This window comes from Diadema antillarum, unplaced genomic scaffold (genome assembly GCF_040938485.1).
Source record: "Diadema antillarum isolate AM-2024a unplaced genomic scaffold, OU_Dant_1.0 seq00001014_RagTag, whole genome shotgun sequence".
NCBI classification, from domain to species: domain Eukaryota; kingdom Metazoa; phylum Echinodermata; class Echinoidea; order Diadematoida; family Diadematidae; genus Diadema; species Diadema antillarum.
In genome coordinates, this window is record NW_027271850.1 from 29,095 (window position 1) to 46,150 (window position 17,056).

At 39.4% G+C, this 17,056-nt stretch overlaps 1 protein-coding gene across 1 annotated transcript; it reads left to right on the forward strand.

The window, feature by feature from the left end:
- Nucleotides 1-479: 479 nt before the first annotated feature.
- LOC139742698 (protein fuzzy homolog) lies at nucleotides 480-11,978 on the forward strand. The gene is made up of 10 exons (XM_071653226.1): nucleotides 480-597; nucleotides 2,937-3,058; nucleotides 3,880-3,964; nucleotides 4,478-4,546; nucleotides 5,809-5,913; nucleotides 6,821-7,018; nucleotides 8,097-8,299; nucleotides 8,641-8,822; nucleotides 10,029-10,176; nucleotides 11,733-11,978. Exons 1-10 carry the CDS (start codon nucleotides 520-522, stop codon nucleotides 11,806-11,808), a joined length of 1,266 nt encoding a protein of 421 aa, XP_071509327.1. The 5' UTR covers nucleotides 480-519; the 3' UTR covers nucleotides 11,809-11,978.
- Nucleotides 11,979-17,056: the final 5,078 nt, after the last annotated feature.

The following is a 17,056-nucleotide window of genomic DNA, read 5'->3' on the forward strand; positions in this document are numbered from 1 at the left end:
ATACCTGTTTACGAGGTAATTTACTTTTTTTATCGTTTTTGAGAGTGACTGGATGACTAGTCTCGTATGGAGGCTCCAACTTTTTTATGAATCAGGATTTTTGTATTTTTAATGAATTTTTACTGATATAATATGAGCTAATTTGCTATTTTTATCGTTTTTGACTTGAGAGGGACTGGATATGACTATAGTCTCGTATGGAGGCTCTTAACTTTTTTTAGAGCTGGAAAACATCCCAAAATATGTTGTTTACTTGAAAGCAGAGAAAATTTCCCTTCATCTGCTTCAATTCAAAAAAAAAAAAGTCTACAATTCGACTGATTTTTTTTAAATGATTTATGGAATATGCTGCATAGAGCAAGGGTTTCTATGGGAGCCCGGAAAAGGAGCGTGAGGCCACATGAATTATACAGTAAATGTAGTATACACAGCCCTGTCGCTGTACACAAGTGTAAGTCGCGACAGGCAAGTGAACGTTCTACAGGCAGCTAGCTACAGCCGATCATCTGTCCTCCCGAAATGTCGGCACATTTAGTATGCCTCACCAACGAGGGAGGAGTACCTTTGTTCACGAGAACGAAAGGCGACGTTAAATCTGTAAGTACTTTATCTCAGGCAAGATTTTTCTGACTGTCTCTTCTCGTTGGGCTTCCTAACCCGACCAGACGCTGTGCGACTGGGCTGTGTAAACCCGTAGGCGTAGGGTATAAACTGCTGCTGCGGCCACTGCTGCTACATTAGTGCTAGGCCAGGGCCACTTTTCTGGCACTACTAAGCTACATTTTGTGTCTTTTTGTTGTCATGAACATGTATTTAAGTGAAAAACCATCGTATTTCATGTAAGCATATTCAGTTTTATCAAACTAATTCAGAACAAATAGGTTTCATCATAAAAGTGAAATTTTACAGCTAAAACTGACGTCAAAAATATGTATTTTTGCACAAAGTACCACATAAAAGTCGATATATGGGACCACACAAACATGATTTACAATATTACATTGTACTTATAGGCCCTATAAGCTATGCAAATATAGCTCAGCAGGGCAGGGAAAGGAGATAAATACCATGTTAAACTGGTATGACAATATAAGGGAGGCAGGTGGGACATACTAGTAATAGGAAGTCTGTCCATTACCTCCCTCAACAAATTTAGATGCAAGGCAAGATAGAAAGGGAAAAATGTTAACATTTATTATAAAGCATCCTGCCTCAGGGAAAAAGGGAGGAGGCCTTTTTTTCTTTTCTTTTCTTTGTTTAATATTACATTGTTTTGTTTTGTTCTTGCTTCTTTTTTTTTTTACAAAAGTTTGTCCGACACAAAATTTTCCAAGAGAACCTCAAATCTCTTTTTTTTCTTTTTAAATTAGGCCCTACTTGGACTTAAAGGATATGATCAGTTTAAGAATATAATCATTTTGAGCATAAAATGTGATCTTTTCTTCTCCCAAAAATCAAAGTTTTAGAAAAAGATGAATATTTTCCTCTTTTTTTTTTTTACAGTTTCACCAATTAAAAAAAAAAGAAACAAAAATGCAGGCAGCCTAAAAAAGGAAATAAAAATGGGGAAAAACCAGAAAACAAAGGGTGTGGGGACACTAAACAATTTTTTCATTGATTTTTAACCTTGCATTTAATTACATCATCTCTTGGTTAGGGGAAAAAAGTTGTCATTCCGACACTGCATATGTTTCTCAGTTGCAAATTCAACCACTTGAAAAATTGTCTTGCAATTACCAATGCGCAAAATATTATAGTCACATAATTTATGGTGAACTCGTTGAAGACGAGTCCCGAGTATACTCGGGCAGGTGTCTCTATGGGAAATGCGTGTTGTAGCAAAATCAGCCCGTCCTCAACGGGTTAAGCAGCAGCACTACAAAAATAATTCTGCTTGCCAGCTGTGCTCAGAGCTGCTTGATTAACTGTATAGCATACATTGTACTTTCCTGGATGTTGCACCTACAATACCCCTAGCTTTTCCTGTTCTTATATGCAAATAGCACATATATTATTTTGAATAAAAATGCTGAGATTCAATTTGTCGTGTACATAATGTAGGATGTTCCAGGGTATTACCCTTAAGGTCAATTCCACCGAAAGGTTGCATTTTCTGAAAATCAAATTATTGAGTATAGATGATTAATGAAGCTTAATTAGATAATCTGGTATTGTTTACTCAAAGCAGCCTTTCACAACGGATATTTTGATACCTCATTTGTGAACATCGGTGAACGTGGAAAGGAGTTATGTCTGAAAAACCTTCATTTTTCATGAAAATTGCCAATTTTTGCAGAATTTATGTATCATTTCTGATACACTATTATGACCATAATACAGCTTGTGTAATTCTCAGATGGCTTATTTTCTGAATGTTCTTTGGTCATAGATTGGTTTTATGATGTTCTAGAACTTGTTCCGGCATCAGTAAATATTATTCTCTCAATCTCAAAATGTGGTAGTTGATAGCGTCCCATAAGTCACGTTTTTGTGTCCCATCAGTCACACTGGTTTTCCCTATCCTGCTACTGTACCAATGAGTAGATATTCATACCACTTGGCTCAGGGTAAGCACCAACCCTTTGCTACATTCAGGAAAGAAAATATCTTTCCAGAGACTCTGTGTGTAAGAATATTTCAGAACTTACTTTCCCATGTGAAAAACGGTGGTCCTCAGATGTCCCATAAGTCACGACAGCAATTTTTCGTTGCTGTATGTAATGCAATGATACTTTTCAAACTAAGTATGGTGTTTTCATAAACTGTGATATGATAGATCTAACCATGAACTGAGAAAAATGCATTTGATGCAACTATTTTCTCAAAATACTGGTTTGAAATTGCCGAAAATTGTCACTTTGTCCCATAAGTCACAATGGAATTGACCCTAATTATGTACTCACATCATCTTGTTTGTCTTGATTTGCAAATTCTAGCTTGCATTTGCCGAACAAGGCATGCTGTATGGAGTGCAGATGTTTGCCCAGAACCACGATGTAACGCTGCTGAGTACCACGACTGAAGAAGCCAAAGTTACGTGGCAAGTCTTCCATGACAGGTGAGTACAGGCACACCAAGTAAGGAGGTGCACACAAGGGAGGAGCAGGGATCATCTCATGATGGAAGCAGAGCTGTCAAGCCTTTTTGATTCTGCAGGGGGTTCCTGAAAATTTTGATCTACTAGATTGCTAGCGAAAGAATATTTAAGCATCACTGATGTTGAAATTAATTTTTCATATTGAGATGAAAATGCAATGCAGTTCTCATGTTTGGCGGATTGCTCGTTGGAACGTACCTAATCATGCTGTGAATGTTTCAATCCCAATGAAGGGATGTGGTCTGTTGGATCTCCACACCTTTAGGAAGAAAACCTCCACTGCCCATCCCCCTCCCCTATCATCCCCATTTCAGAAATTGCAGAGCTGATAAATACAGTAGGCCGTACGTACATCTGTGGCAGGCTACACTATGTATTCTTGTTGCAAATTCAAATTACTGTATGAGCTGTTATTTTTGTGTACTGATGTACAGATATTTTCGCGAATGAGATGGTCAAGGACATTTTTGTGTGATGTTATTTTTGTGATTTTGACACCTTAGCTATCATAAGTGCATAATGCCTGTTAGTCTGAGACATTTTCGGGTGTGGTTTTAAGATTCGCGGTCCTACAGTTATTTGCAAAATTCGCAAAAGTTAAACCCTAATGAAAATAACAGCTTATACATTAAAGCTGCCATGAATTGAGAAAGTACAGGCGTACATCACATGCCATGTACAACTGTACGTTGTTTCATACTTTTCTATTTCAAAGTCTTTTCTTTTCTTGAGCCCACAATGTTTATTTAATACTTGCCATGTTTTGTTTATTGTACTGCCAGTGTCACTCTGGTTTTAGTCACGAGCAATGATGGGAGTTGTGATGTCCACTACAACACACTCCTAAGCCACATTTTCCATGCTATGGTGAGTAACCTTGTAAATGTACAATGTAGATAATTTGTTCTCCCCAACCAGTTAGAAATTCTTCCCCAGTTTAGTTACCTAAAATAAAGTTCAAGAGTGTAGACAACAATTGCTGTGCAATGAATACTAATTGTGTAATAAGACTTTCTCACTGTTATTTCTGTCAAGAGCATGATTTTTTTTTTCTGCTTGAAAATGGCACTTCAATGCTAAACGGAACTTAAACTAGTGTAGCAAGTTTCTTCATTCACCACTGAAAAAGTACATTGTACTTTGCTTTTCCACTTTACATGATTTCAGAAGTTCAGTGTGCAGGTCTTGCAATGAAGGATTTATGGTTATTTTTTAATAAAGGTCTTTAATTGAGACAAATACATAATTATTTCTATGTCTGTTCATCTTTTAAGTGTTTATATTTCATGACATGCATTGACTGAATTTTCAGGTAAGATTCTTCACAGTGCATTTTCACAAAGAAATATTGGTGTCAATTTTTCACATATTATCATGTAGGTCATGCTTATTGGATTAGACAGTTTGATCAACTTCAGGAATGTGGAGAAGCTTCGCAGGGAACTAAAGGTAAGACGATTTCAGTTCCCTGAAACAACTGAATTCATAATTTTTGCCTTTTATGACTTGGGTAATTTGCTTTTTTTCTCTCCCAAAATCTGGGGTACATTTACTTACGGAAACCATGAACAGCACCAGTCAGCATTAGTGTGCATTGAAGCGTTGTGATCGGTAACTGTGAAATCAGTCAAGATTTTGGGGCTGTGTGTGTACTTACATGTAGATCAGTGATAAAGCTCTACACAAGTCATTTACAGAGATTCTCCATATACCAAACTGGGCCAGCCTTCCCACTCCATGCACCCTCACTCTTCAGGGTCGTTAACCTGTTGAGGATGGACTGATTTTGCTACAACATGCATTTCCCATAGATACCTGCCCAAGTATACTCGGGACTTGTCCTCAACGGGACAAATGATAGATCACAGTGTTCGCAGATTTACCATACAATTGATATGAATGTATGTACACTGTATGCTACAGTACCTCTAAATTTGGTTTTGTGGTACTGTATCATGATTGTAAACACTTAAACAATGGAATAATAAGAGATAATAAAAGATAATACAATCTTGATTAAACTTGTTTTTGAGGGCTGTCTAGCAGTAATCAACTTCGTAGTTATGCCAGGAAAATAGATCACCAATAATTTGCCTGCATGTGAACAGCAGCTTGTGCATAGTATTTGTTGCTCATTGAATTTCTCTTAACGGCTCTGTGGATTGCAAACCTTGACAGCAAGTAGGTCTAAAGCAAAATTTTCTCACCATGTCAAATTCAAAGACCTATATATATATATGTTTTTTTTTTTCCATTCTGGAGAGATATGATTCACAAACAACACAGTGCACTCCCATTGCAATGAGCATGGTTAATGAAATTCTCATTACAGCAAGTTGAAAATTTCAAGTCTCAGAATTATCACCTTCAGTATATCTCTGTACATACTTTACTGTTTGGCTGTAACAAAATTTCAATATAATGAAAGAAAACTGCTGACCCCAAAGACTTTTTATGGGTGTTGCCTGTACCTTGCTACCATGGCACATTCTTCTTTTTTTTTGACAAATACAACTGTAGTGACTAGTGTAAAGACACAGAAGCCTGTAAAAATCTGGGACTGTAACAGCAAACACCTGGTGTATCTTGTGAACAGAGGATCTTCATTTGTCAAGTTTCTCCCACACTGAAATATGTATTACATGTTTATGGGCTTCATAGTACGTCAGCTGGTCAGCTGCCTGTGTTATAACTGCCTTTCTTTGTTCCAGGTTTGCTACCCGGTCATTGACCTCCTCCTGGAAGAGTCTTCTCTCTTTGGAAGCCTGTCTTCCTCCGTTGATGTTATTGCCTGTCCAGAAAATGCTGTCTTGCAGGTAAGTTTACTGCTGAAAGGCAAAACATAGTTCTGGCATGCCTGCAAAATAGTCAAATTTTGCTCCAAAATGTACATGTATGCCTACAAAATGTGTGGAATAATGCTGTAATAACAAGATATATTCGTTGGGTAACAACAAAATTGTGAAATATTAACCAAAAAGGTTCGCATCTCAGAACTTACCCGATCAGGGTCAAGCTAACTCGGAATCGAGAACAACTCTGCCTCGCTTTGATGGCGGGGCCGAGTTGTCCCTCTGGATTGTACAGTGTTGTGCTATGAGAGCACTTCGCGTTCTGGCTGGTTGCAGTTACGGGACAAGTAGATACAACATCAAAGAACCTCTTTTGCGCTTTCAAAATGAACATGCACCTATGTATACCAGTAGAATACGGCGATCATGAACTGTGTGTAAATTGTCTGAAATAGGCCCGAGTTGTCCCGGAGACCGAATAAACCTGGATCCTTCTGGAATAAAAGTCGGAATACTGACTTTTACTTTTGATCTTAAAACACTCCAAAACAACTCATCATCCTAGCAAATCATGTCAGCCAGGTCAGTTTCTTTCGATATATTGCAAACATTTATGAAATGGTGCAAGACAGGTTCTCATACTACTAGAACTATGTTTTCACTTTAATGTCCTCATTATTTGTGGACTGTTATTTTATATGTTCATTTCAATATTTGTTCATATTTTCTTCGATACGCACACTGTGGGTGACACAAGAAAAGAAAATAACCCATTGTCATTGTCATCTAGAAGAAAACTGGAATTGCTGTCAAGACAGTGATATGCTGTACACTTTGCAATGTCTGTAGCTCCGTTGCTTGGGTCTCAAATTGCATGAGATGTATATATATATATATATTACAGGCTCATGTGCTCAATGTCTTGCACCAGGAACCCCTTGAAGAGTTTGTGGACAGTGCCGGCAGTGCTTTTGGTTGTCTCCATGCCGACGGGAAGCTGGTAGTGGCCACGCCCTACTGGTGGTCACTCAGTGGTCAGGAGATGATGCTGGTGGCCAAATTCATCCAGTCACTGCCAAGTGGAACATCCAGCGATGTCCCAATCTATCTTCCTCAGGCCAGTCCAAAGGTAATAAGTAGTGTATTAACTAAAAGGTAAATGTATGTCGGCCTTGTACTCATTATGGCCACACCTTAGGCTACTTGCAATGTTACCTATTGGAAGGACACAACCATATTTTTTAGTATGTAGATGGGACTAAGGCTTACTTTGTCACAGTATGGGACACTTTATCACTTTATCTCATTATTTTAGTAGAAGATGTATATGTCTATAAATTTTTAAAAGATTTTAAAGAATCCAAAATGCACTTATTTGGTGACATCATTGCCTTTAGTTTACATGTATGGTTGCTGCTAATACCTATGTTGTAAACACATGAAGCACTGCGGTGTTACATTTAGGTCAGATTTTGATGAAATCTCTATCATTTAGTTTGTTTCATTTTACTGTGTCTCTTAAAGCCAACGTGATGTGATTTGCTCTTTAAGCTACAGACTTACTTTCTTGATGCAAGATCACACTGGAATATACTACTAGTTAAAGGACGAGTTCACCTTCATAGACATGTACGTTCAGTGAATGCAGCAATATTAGTAGAACACATCAGGGAGAGTTTGAGGAAAATCGGGCAATCTGTTCAAAAGTTATGAATTTTTGAAGTTTCTGCTCAGTCACGGCTGGATGAGAAGACTACTATGGCTTGTGATGTCACGTGTGTACAACGATATAAAGAAAGGATAAAGAAAATTCAACATATTTCACTTTTCTCGTATATCAAACAAACACTTGACTTCTCCCTTTCAGAAGGGAGGGGAATATTATTACCCTTAAGATACATAAGTTGAAGAAATGAGCACTCTATTCAAAAAGTAAAGTCTTGTGAAATTCTCTTTTTATTTTCCTTATATCGTTCTAGGCATGTGACATCATACACTATAATAGTCTTCTCATCCAGCAGTGGTTGCACAGGTACTTTTAAATTCTTAACTTTAGAACGGATTGTAGGATTTTCCCCAAACTTCCACTGATGTGTTCTACTAGTATTGTTGCATTCACTCAATCCACATGTATATGAAGGTGGACTTGTCCTTTAAATAGCAGGGTACCCCTCTGAAATTCATTTCTATACCCCATCTTACTCTAGGACCCTCACCGCCTACTCAGCATCCACCTGCTGCCCGGAGTGGTAGTGAGTGTGCTCTGCTATGCTGAGCCAACGCTGTCTGATGCCGTGAACGCTCTGGTCGAGCCAGCCTGGAGACCCCACCACGACTCTTTGCGGGCCCTCCAGAGGGCGCCCTCTTCCAACATTCCCCGGTCAATCGCAGTTGATGGCGGAGTCTTGGGGTGAGATTTTGTGTGGTTGTAATCTCCTATTAAAGTGAAATCTGTTACATGTAGGTGATGGCCCAGTGTCTTGATTTTAGTGGAGCTTCACATATTAAAGTAAACTTTATTTGCCTTTAATCTCTAGCAGGGGTTTATTCGTTCATTCGTTCATTTATATGTACTTCCATTTCCAGTAGAAACATATAAATATTATAGAGAAGTTAACTGCATCAATTACATAACAATGTGTAATGAAGGAAATGTTCTTAGACATGTTGTTATTGGAGGAGAATTTGGCCTTTATAAATTTGTTTCTACAGTACTTCTTGTATTTACTGTGCAAATCTTGTGTGTTTCAGGTTTGTGTTGGTAAACACAGAGCAGCACAAGTGTCTCTCGTCGGTGCGACTCCCACTGGTATCTGGGAGTGCTGCGGAGGTGAAGCCGCTGCCCCCCTATGCTAGAAGAGATATCCTGGTGGCTTCCTACCGTTCCATTGTAGGCAATCTCTTCCCTCCAGCCCTCAGCCCTGAGAGACATGGTAAGTGTTCACCTGCCTAGGGGGCTCTTGTGCTTCATCTGTTAGTTTCATTGTGGTATCAAAGTATATGTTAGGGAAATTTCTTCCTGAACCGGTCATGTGGCTTTGTGTGAAAACAGAACATATAGAGAAGTAGGTCTTTGAAAATTTTTTAGAACAAACAACAACAGAAGAACACATACACACACAAATTACAAACCGTAAGACTGGCATCCCAAACATGGTGTACATTTAGACCACAGTTTATTTTACACCATTGTCTATGTAGTCCAAGGTTTAAATCAAAAGCATGGGGCATTTCCCAAACGGTAAACTAAAGAAACCATGGTCTAAATCTAGACTTTGCTCTAAACCACTGCTTCTCAACCAGTGGGCTGTGAAGCTCTCACAGGTGGGTTGGGATGTTGGGCAAAAATAACATAAAAAAGATTAGTATATGATCTATCTGGGCCTCAAAAATATTTATAGGAGCCAAAATGGGCCTGAGGTTGAAAAGCTTGAGAAGCACGGCTCTAAACCATTGACTAAATGAACTGAAGCCAGCCGAAACCAACATAAGCTGAACTGAGCATGATCAATGTACAGTAGAGGAATAAAAAGATATGTCAGTATATAAATGAGATATGGTAAAGTAGATAGTTAAAGAGAGAGACAGAGAGCATAAGTTGGATACCAACCCTTGTTGAGAGAGTCATTCTCAAATCTTGATGTTTACATTTAGAGGTGAAACATACTCTGTGGAGGTTCCAATCAATTTTCCAATTCTTTTGCAATATCTTTTCTCAGAGTTGCCAGTTTCTTCATGGCAGACAACAATTTCCTTGCTAAGCAGAAGATGAGGCAGATTCAAATCCTAGGCTCATTCCTTCTCTTTCACTTGGGTGTTCATGATGCTCTACATTCAAAGCTGTCTATAGCAGCCACCTAAGGGAGACGAAAAAGTGGCCATTATTGACAAATGGCCACTATAGACAGGTTCATTAAGACATTTTTCCTCTTGGAGGGAGTTGATTTTAGTTGTCACACACTGGTGGTCGCAAAGACAGGTTTGACTATAATACAGATTGAGCCTATAATATTATGTGGAGAGAGTAAAATTATCAGACAAAGAAAAGAAAACATATGTTATAACAGTTGCCTTGATTTCCTGCCTTTGATGTTTCAGTGACATAGATTGTCTTTGCCATTATTATCCTCCTTCTAAAGATTCTTCTGGTGAAGCCTACAAAAGTATGCCACACCAAGTGGAGGAGACCTACATGTGTGGAGAGGACTACAAAACCTACGCCACCAATTCTGGTGGATTCCAGTTCTTTGTCCTCTTCTCATCAGCCGTGCCCCAGTATGCAATGAGGTGGGTTAAAGGATGTCTGATTTTGTAGAGCCTCCTTAACAACTGCATCATAAACTGAAAGGGTAACTCATGTGCTACAGCAGTGGAATTTGTAAACTACAGTCTCTTGGAGTTTGGTACAAGTTGCACTGGTTCCTACATAATGTGCTTTTTGATGTATACTGTAGCCAGTAGTTGATATGATGTACCAATGTTGCACAAACACAGAGTGGCCAAGTCTCCCTGATTCCGTACGAGCCTCCTTAACAATTGAAATCTCTCTCCATGTCATAAACAGTAAAATACAAATACTGTACCTCCCTAATTTTGGGTGGTTTTTTGGGGGGGTTGAGAATATTGAGTTGCCTGTAATACAAAGTATGTTCCTATTAATTGCTCTTTTGAATCTCCCTGCTTTTGATGTGGGAATGTTGGCGGTCTTGCGTACATGTCAATATACATCGTACATTGCAAAGGAAATTGGTGTTTAGCCATTTGTGTAATGTGTGGTTTGAAATTGTCAGAAAGTATGAACAATTGTGTGCATAAAAGGTCAAGTTGGTCTCCTTGTGATATGAATTTGTAAATACAGTGGAAACTCGATATAACGAGATGGTCGGGACCGAGTCATTTTCCTCGTTATAGCCGATATCTCGTTATATCAGTAGGCATAAAAGAAGGCATAAAATAAAGACATTAATTTGCACATGTGGGACTACCCATCATATTTCAATCAATACTGATAACTTGATATTGTGTGTGAGGTAATTACTCACCTTTATGGGTAAGAAGATGTTTTTCGCCAAGGAAATCCAATATCAAGAATGTGTTTCTTATTAATTGTAGATGTTTGAATTTGTAAATTTATATAGCTTGCGATTGTATCAAGATCGTCTGTGGATTGGTACGTGGTTATCGTATGGCTGTGTGTTGTGTGGAAAGCTTGAATAATATGGTCTGCACAATGCTGTGTGTGTATGTGACACATTCTGTATGTACATTATGACTGTGTGTGTGTGAAGACGGGGAATTCCCTAAGTAGAAGGCCAATCACAGCATCCGATTGCCTCACACCTGCTGAACGTCATGATGATGTCATGTATACATATGGCCGTCCCACCACATTTTCTGCATGTATCAGTGTGCGTGCACACACACACTTCACACGTACCGGTACAACATGCAGTGCTAGCTGGAGTGCACTGAAGAAAATTATTATGTGTGTACAAGACAGTTTTTGGCGCATCAAGCTTTACAATCTCGGAAGATGGTAGCACAGGCAAAGTAAAGCTTTACCGAAGGCATTTTGCTTTACCTCGCTATAGCAGGTTTGATTTACTATGTTTTTCTTTGTTTGGAAGTCACAAAATTTATCTCGTTATAGCAGTTATTTCGTTATAGCCGATCTCGCTATAAGAGTAGCATTTTACATAGACTTGTGTGGAAAGAAATTTGGGACCGAGAAAATTTCCTCGTTATAACCGATATCTCGTTATAACAGTGTTCGTTATACCGAGTTTCCCCTGTACTTTGAAACAGACAGATTCTGTGTTCACCTCTCATATTGAAAATTTCAGGTCAGTGACAAAAAATCTGCTAGCTGCTCTCTCAAAGGAGAAGATCTTTGCAGACCGGAGGACAAAATCGTCATGACAACGAGGACACTGATGCCATACCCTTGTCACGATCCAGACAACAGGAGAAACATGCATTCTGATGGCCACCATAGTTTGCTAGCTCCATAGAGCCTGGACTGATGAGGCTGTGCTCAGATGGCATCATGCCCTTTGCATTGCTCCGTGTGACCAATGTGTGTAGCCACTCTTTCTGACCACTCTGTAGTGACCACTCTGTAGTTACCACTCTGTAGTGACCACTCTGTGTGGCCACTCTGTTACCACTCTGTAGTGACCACTCTGTGTGACCACTCTGTGTGGCCATTCTGTAGTGACCACTCTGTAGTGACCACTCTATGTGGCCACTCCATGTCAGCAGGATGGGTCAAGATGTCAGTTACTTGATCACTGACAAGGCAGAATGCCAAAGGCACCTAGAGGAGATTAAAGGGCATTCATCTGCTGGTAGTTATATCATTGTATTCTTGTAATGAAGGACATAAATGACCCTTTGCAGAATCACTACATGTAAACCATCAACTTCTCACACAGTTCTCCTGCTGGTTGTAGTGATGGAGTTCACACCTTCATTCTTCAGTTATAGTCGTTATTTATGAGAAACAATGGCTATGTTTTAGCCGTGAGTTAGTTTACAGGTGTTGGTGGAGGTGGTTCTTACAGTCTGTTTGGAATTTGAGTGATTAAGATCATTATGTGGCACATCTTGGTTGAAAGAGAGATTTCATTACTGCAATACTTCAGTTGTCCTCTTGGTAAATGTGCTGATGAATGCTAATGCTAGAGATTCCTGTATTTGTAGGCTGTCAATTTTCACTTTCTGAAGTGGAGACTGACTTGAAATTCTTAGACCTGCTAACCTTCTGTTATAAAATTCTTTTAGCCATGAAACAGTTTCATTCATTCAGAGCCTTGCTAATCTGACATACATATCAGTGATCTTCTTTCTTAGAGTGCTTACAATATCAATGTCAGCATCTTTCAGATCCTTAACATTTTGGCTCTTTGAGCCCCTCCCATTGTTTAGCCCATTAATGTTTGTCACACTTCTCTCTTCAAAGAAAGAGTGAAGGGGATATTAGGAGATGGGTGCCTATTGCTGTAATATCTCTGCATGTCCGTGGTTGTAGGACATGCTCCATTACTGATTTCATTTTCGTCCAATAAAGTCAGTTTATTGCTGGGAATACAAGGAAAATTGTGACTTTTACCATGGTGTTCTTGGGAGAATGGTGGTGTAATTAATAAGGCTCTCAAATCAGTGACTTCAGACCATGGTTTGAAATCTGGCCAGGGCATTTGTCAAGATGTACTGTGAAACATGATATACAATTGTATTCACAAATTGGAGCTGACGACCTTCTCTGTGGCCTGAAATTTTCGTGAATTGCCACTGGCATTGAATGCATACAGTGTAGACAAGAACTTTCATGTGCACTTTAATTTCGCGAATCTTGGTGCTCACGAAATTCATGTAATTAAAATGCAGTTGTTTTTTTTTTTTACTTTTTTTCAATATAGTATTACCCACAATGTCCTGCTTGACTCGTGTAGAAACATTGACCCTACAATGCTGGTGTAATACACTGGCAGGACCTTTTTTGGGGAAAAAGAAACAACGAAACAGTCTGGGTTCCCGTCACTTCCTTTCTATCATTGTTACTACTCAATGCATTGTGAAATATAGTAATGTCAGAGGATGGTTGTAATTATAGCAATGATATATGTAACTTATATGACACCAAATCTACCCGTAGAGTGCTCAAGGCACATTGGAATAAAGTGTAATTAGTATGAAAAAAATCCCACGCACTGAAAAGAAAGGAATATAAAGAGTGATTGCATTGAGGCATCTCAGATAATGAAATGTGAAGATGCTATGTGGATGTTTAAGCAAACAATGACAATGTGGTAATTCAGCATTACCATTTCTATTGCTACAAACAGTACTAACAGGGGCCGCGGAAAGTTTCAGTGTGGGGGGGGGGGGGGGTGTCAAGGTCAAGCCCCCCCCCCCCCCCCCCCCCCTTAGATGCACCGGCGCGGCGTAGCCAGGATATGATCTTAGGGGCGGTTTAATGCTGTGCGAGGGAGTGAAGCGACCAAGCCCGAGCGAGCGGAGAGAGGGGATGAGAGGAGGAGGGTGTGGGAGGGGATGTCCACAGTGAGGACTTTTTGCATTTTGATGTTGTAAATGGTGCAATTTGATGCATGTTTTGTTGACTTGAAACGGCCCCACTTGTTTAAGGTAGCACGGTATTTTTGTTTTGAATTATTATTTACCAGTTTGCCTACAGAGTGGTAGCATTTAAATAAATGCTTGTATTAATTCTTACAATGAATTTCATGAACCCTGTCTGTTAAGCAATCAAACAGAAAAGTCATGCACACGATGCTCTTCATAAGGCGTATTTCTCCTCCCACTCGAAGGTGATTTTATATTTTCAGACCTGAAATTCAACGATATGGTGCAAACTTTTGGTGCAATACTTTGAATTTTTTCTAGCCCCCCTCCCCCCCCCCCAAAAAAAATAATGGAAATAGGGCTTTTTTTTTTTTTCAGGGAAGTGTTAATTGCAAAATCACAGCGTTCAGCTATCATTCCGCATATGCATCATTCTGTGTGTGTGTACAAAGTCTAATGAGGTAGAGGGGGAGGGTGTAGGAGGGGGGTGCCCCCTCCCGCTCGACCGAGCTTTTGCGTTTTTAAAATTGAAATAAAGCGATCTGAAGCACACTTTTTATGGGAGATTCGGAAATTGTCATTCCCCAAAGTGTACCAAGTCAATAGAGGGGACCAATCAATGGGAGGGTGGCAAGATACCCCTCCCATATTCGAGGGAGCTTTTTTTTTTTCATTTTTAGAACTGAAATTCAACAATTTGGCACACACTCCTGTTGGAATATCTGTAAATTTGTCAATCAGAGAAGTGCGAGTCTGTGGAAGGAGACATTATATAGATGATGACTGGCGGGGGAGGGAACATTTGGTACATGTTCCCGACAACAGAAGTCATCATCTGTTATATTAAATGGGTTAGTCAAATCACACTTTTGTAAGCATTACAATAATCTGTCATCTGCTTTTTATGCCTCCGCCACGTAGTGGTGCCGGAGGCATTATGTTTTCGGGTTGTCCGTCCGTCCGTCCGTACGTCCGTACGTACGTCCGTACGTCCGTACGTCCGTACGTCCGTCCGCTTTCGTTTACGCGATAACTTGAGTAATATTTACTGGAATTTTACCAAACTTGGTCCAAGTATGAAGTATGATGGGGCAATGATTTGATTAGATTTTAGGTGAAATCGGCAAAAGGTCAAAGGTCAAAGGTCAAGGTCATATCATGAAATTTATCCGTTTACGCGATAACTCAAGACTGTATGGAGCAAATTTCACCAAACTTTGTTGGAGGATGATGTATGATGGGACAATTACTTGATTAGTTTTTCAGTGAAATCGGACAGAGGTCAAAGGTCAAAGATCAAGGTCAAATCCTAAAATTTATCTGTTTACGTGATAACTCAAAACTGGATGAAGCAGCTTTCACCAAACTTGGTCCAAGGATGATGTATGATGGGACAATTAGTTGAGTAGATTTTAGTGACATTGACAAGAGGTCAAAGGTCAAAAGGTCAAGGTCAAATGCTAAAAATGTTGCTATTTCCCCCATATCTATGCAATGCCCGCAGTTATTTTCTTGAAACTTAGTGTAGACATGTAGTACTGCATAAAGATTCTCCAGAGAGTTTCATGTCATAAGGTCAAAGGTCAAAAGGTCAAAGGTTAGGTGAAAATGTTGCAATATCACATTTCTCACAAATGGTTCAATGTATCTTCATGGAACTTGGTACATATGCATGTACTGACTGGCAGGGATTATCTAGGGAATTTAGGGGTCATGGGTCAATAGTCGGGGTCAAAGGTCAAGGTCAACTCCTCAAAATGTTACTATTTCCCTCATTCACTAGTATATGCAATAATTGCATTATTAGTTTTAAAATTTAATATATGTACATGTATTACTTAATGGAGATTCTCTTGGAAGTTTCCAACCAGAAGGTTAAAGGTCAAAGGTTAAGGGTCAAAGGTTAGGTTTGAATGAAAAAAAAAAGATATATTTTGTACTGTACACTCTTTCTTCATACCTTGAAAATTATACTCAATGCATAAACTTTAAGGTCGGTCAGAAGTCAAGTAAAAATTTTCAATTCCCCAAATATGTGTACCTGTACTCTTTAATAGACAATTATAGCAAACCAAGTTCGTGGACAGTGAACATTCAAGATATTTCTGATAAACCTGTTATTTCGATATTTTGCCAGTTATGTGAAACTGTCATCACACATTGTGAAGACATTGTACCATACACCTATTGGGAGAATCATGCATTATGGCGGAGGCATCAGTCGCCGTAGCGACATTTCTAGTTCAAATTGTATGGGATAAGCAAATTTATCCAATCGGTTGCGTGAAAAATGTGATTGCTCAATCGTTTGGTATCGTTTGTCATTTGTTACTTGAAAATGTTTTCCCATGGGAGAACATTACAAAAATGTTCTGCCCATTGGCGAACATAACCAATGTGCCTCCATCACGTGACTGTGTTTAGCCAATCACAAACCGGTATTTGACTAACCCATTTGATATAGCAGGACGATGTGGGAGGTGATAAGCCCTATTCTCCCTCCTACATGAGGTAGATTCTGTATTTTCTGATCGCAGTTAAACGTTTTGGTGCACACATTTTTGTGGCATATATTTGGAAAACTCAAAGTGTAGCCATAGTCTACTTGTATGCACAGGACGGGGGTGGGGGGGGGGGGGGCAAACAGGGAGAAAGCAGGGGAGAATGCTATCCCCACCTTTCCTGTACAAGGGAGCTTATTGCCTTTTTAAAGTTGAAATTGAGATATCTCGTGTACGGTATATGCATATTTTGGAAATTATCCACAAAAAAAAAAATGATCAGGGAACTAAGAGAGGGAAGGGTTGATTAAAAGGGGATATTCCCCTTACGTACACGATGTAAGTGATAATTGTCTTGTGCACTCAGAATTATTCAGACCGCCCCATCCCCCCCCCCCCCCCCTTTGCTACGACAGTGCTTAGACGGGAACTCTTTATGTAAGGGCGGAATCTTTGGAAATTCGAATTCATGGGTGTTGTGATTTTTTTCCCCCTTTTTTCCTTCTTTCTCTCTTTTTTTTTTTTTCATGTACCAAAAGTGGGGGGAGGGGCTGCCCCCCCTGGTTCCGCGACCCCTGACT

Excerpts from the sequence above, each read along its gene's own strand:
- LOC139742698 (XM_071653226.1), top strand. The coding sequence starts at position 520 with ATGTCGGCACATTTAGTATGCCTCACCAACGAGGGAGGAGTACCTTTG. Across the intron at positions 598-2,936 it reads CGAAAGGCGACGTTAAATCT|CTTGCATTTGCCGAACAAGG; the intron begins GTAAGTACTTTA and ends TGCAAATTCTAG. Across the intron at positions 3,965-4,477 it reads GCCACATTTTCCATGCTATG|GTCATGCTTATTGGATTAGA; the intron begins GTGAGTAACCTT and ends ATTATCATGTAG.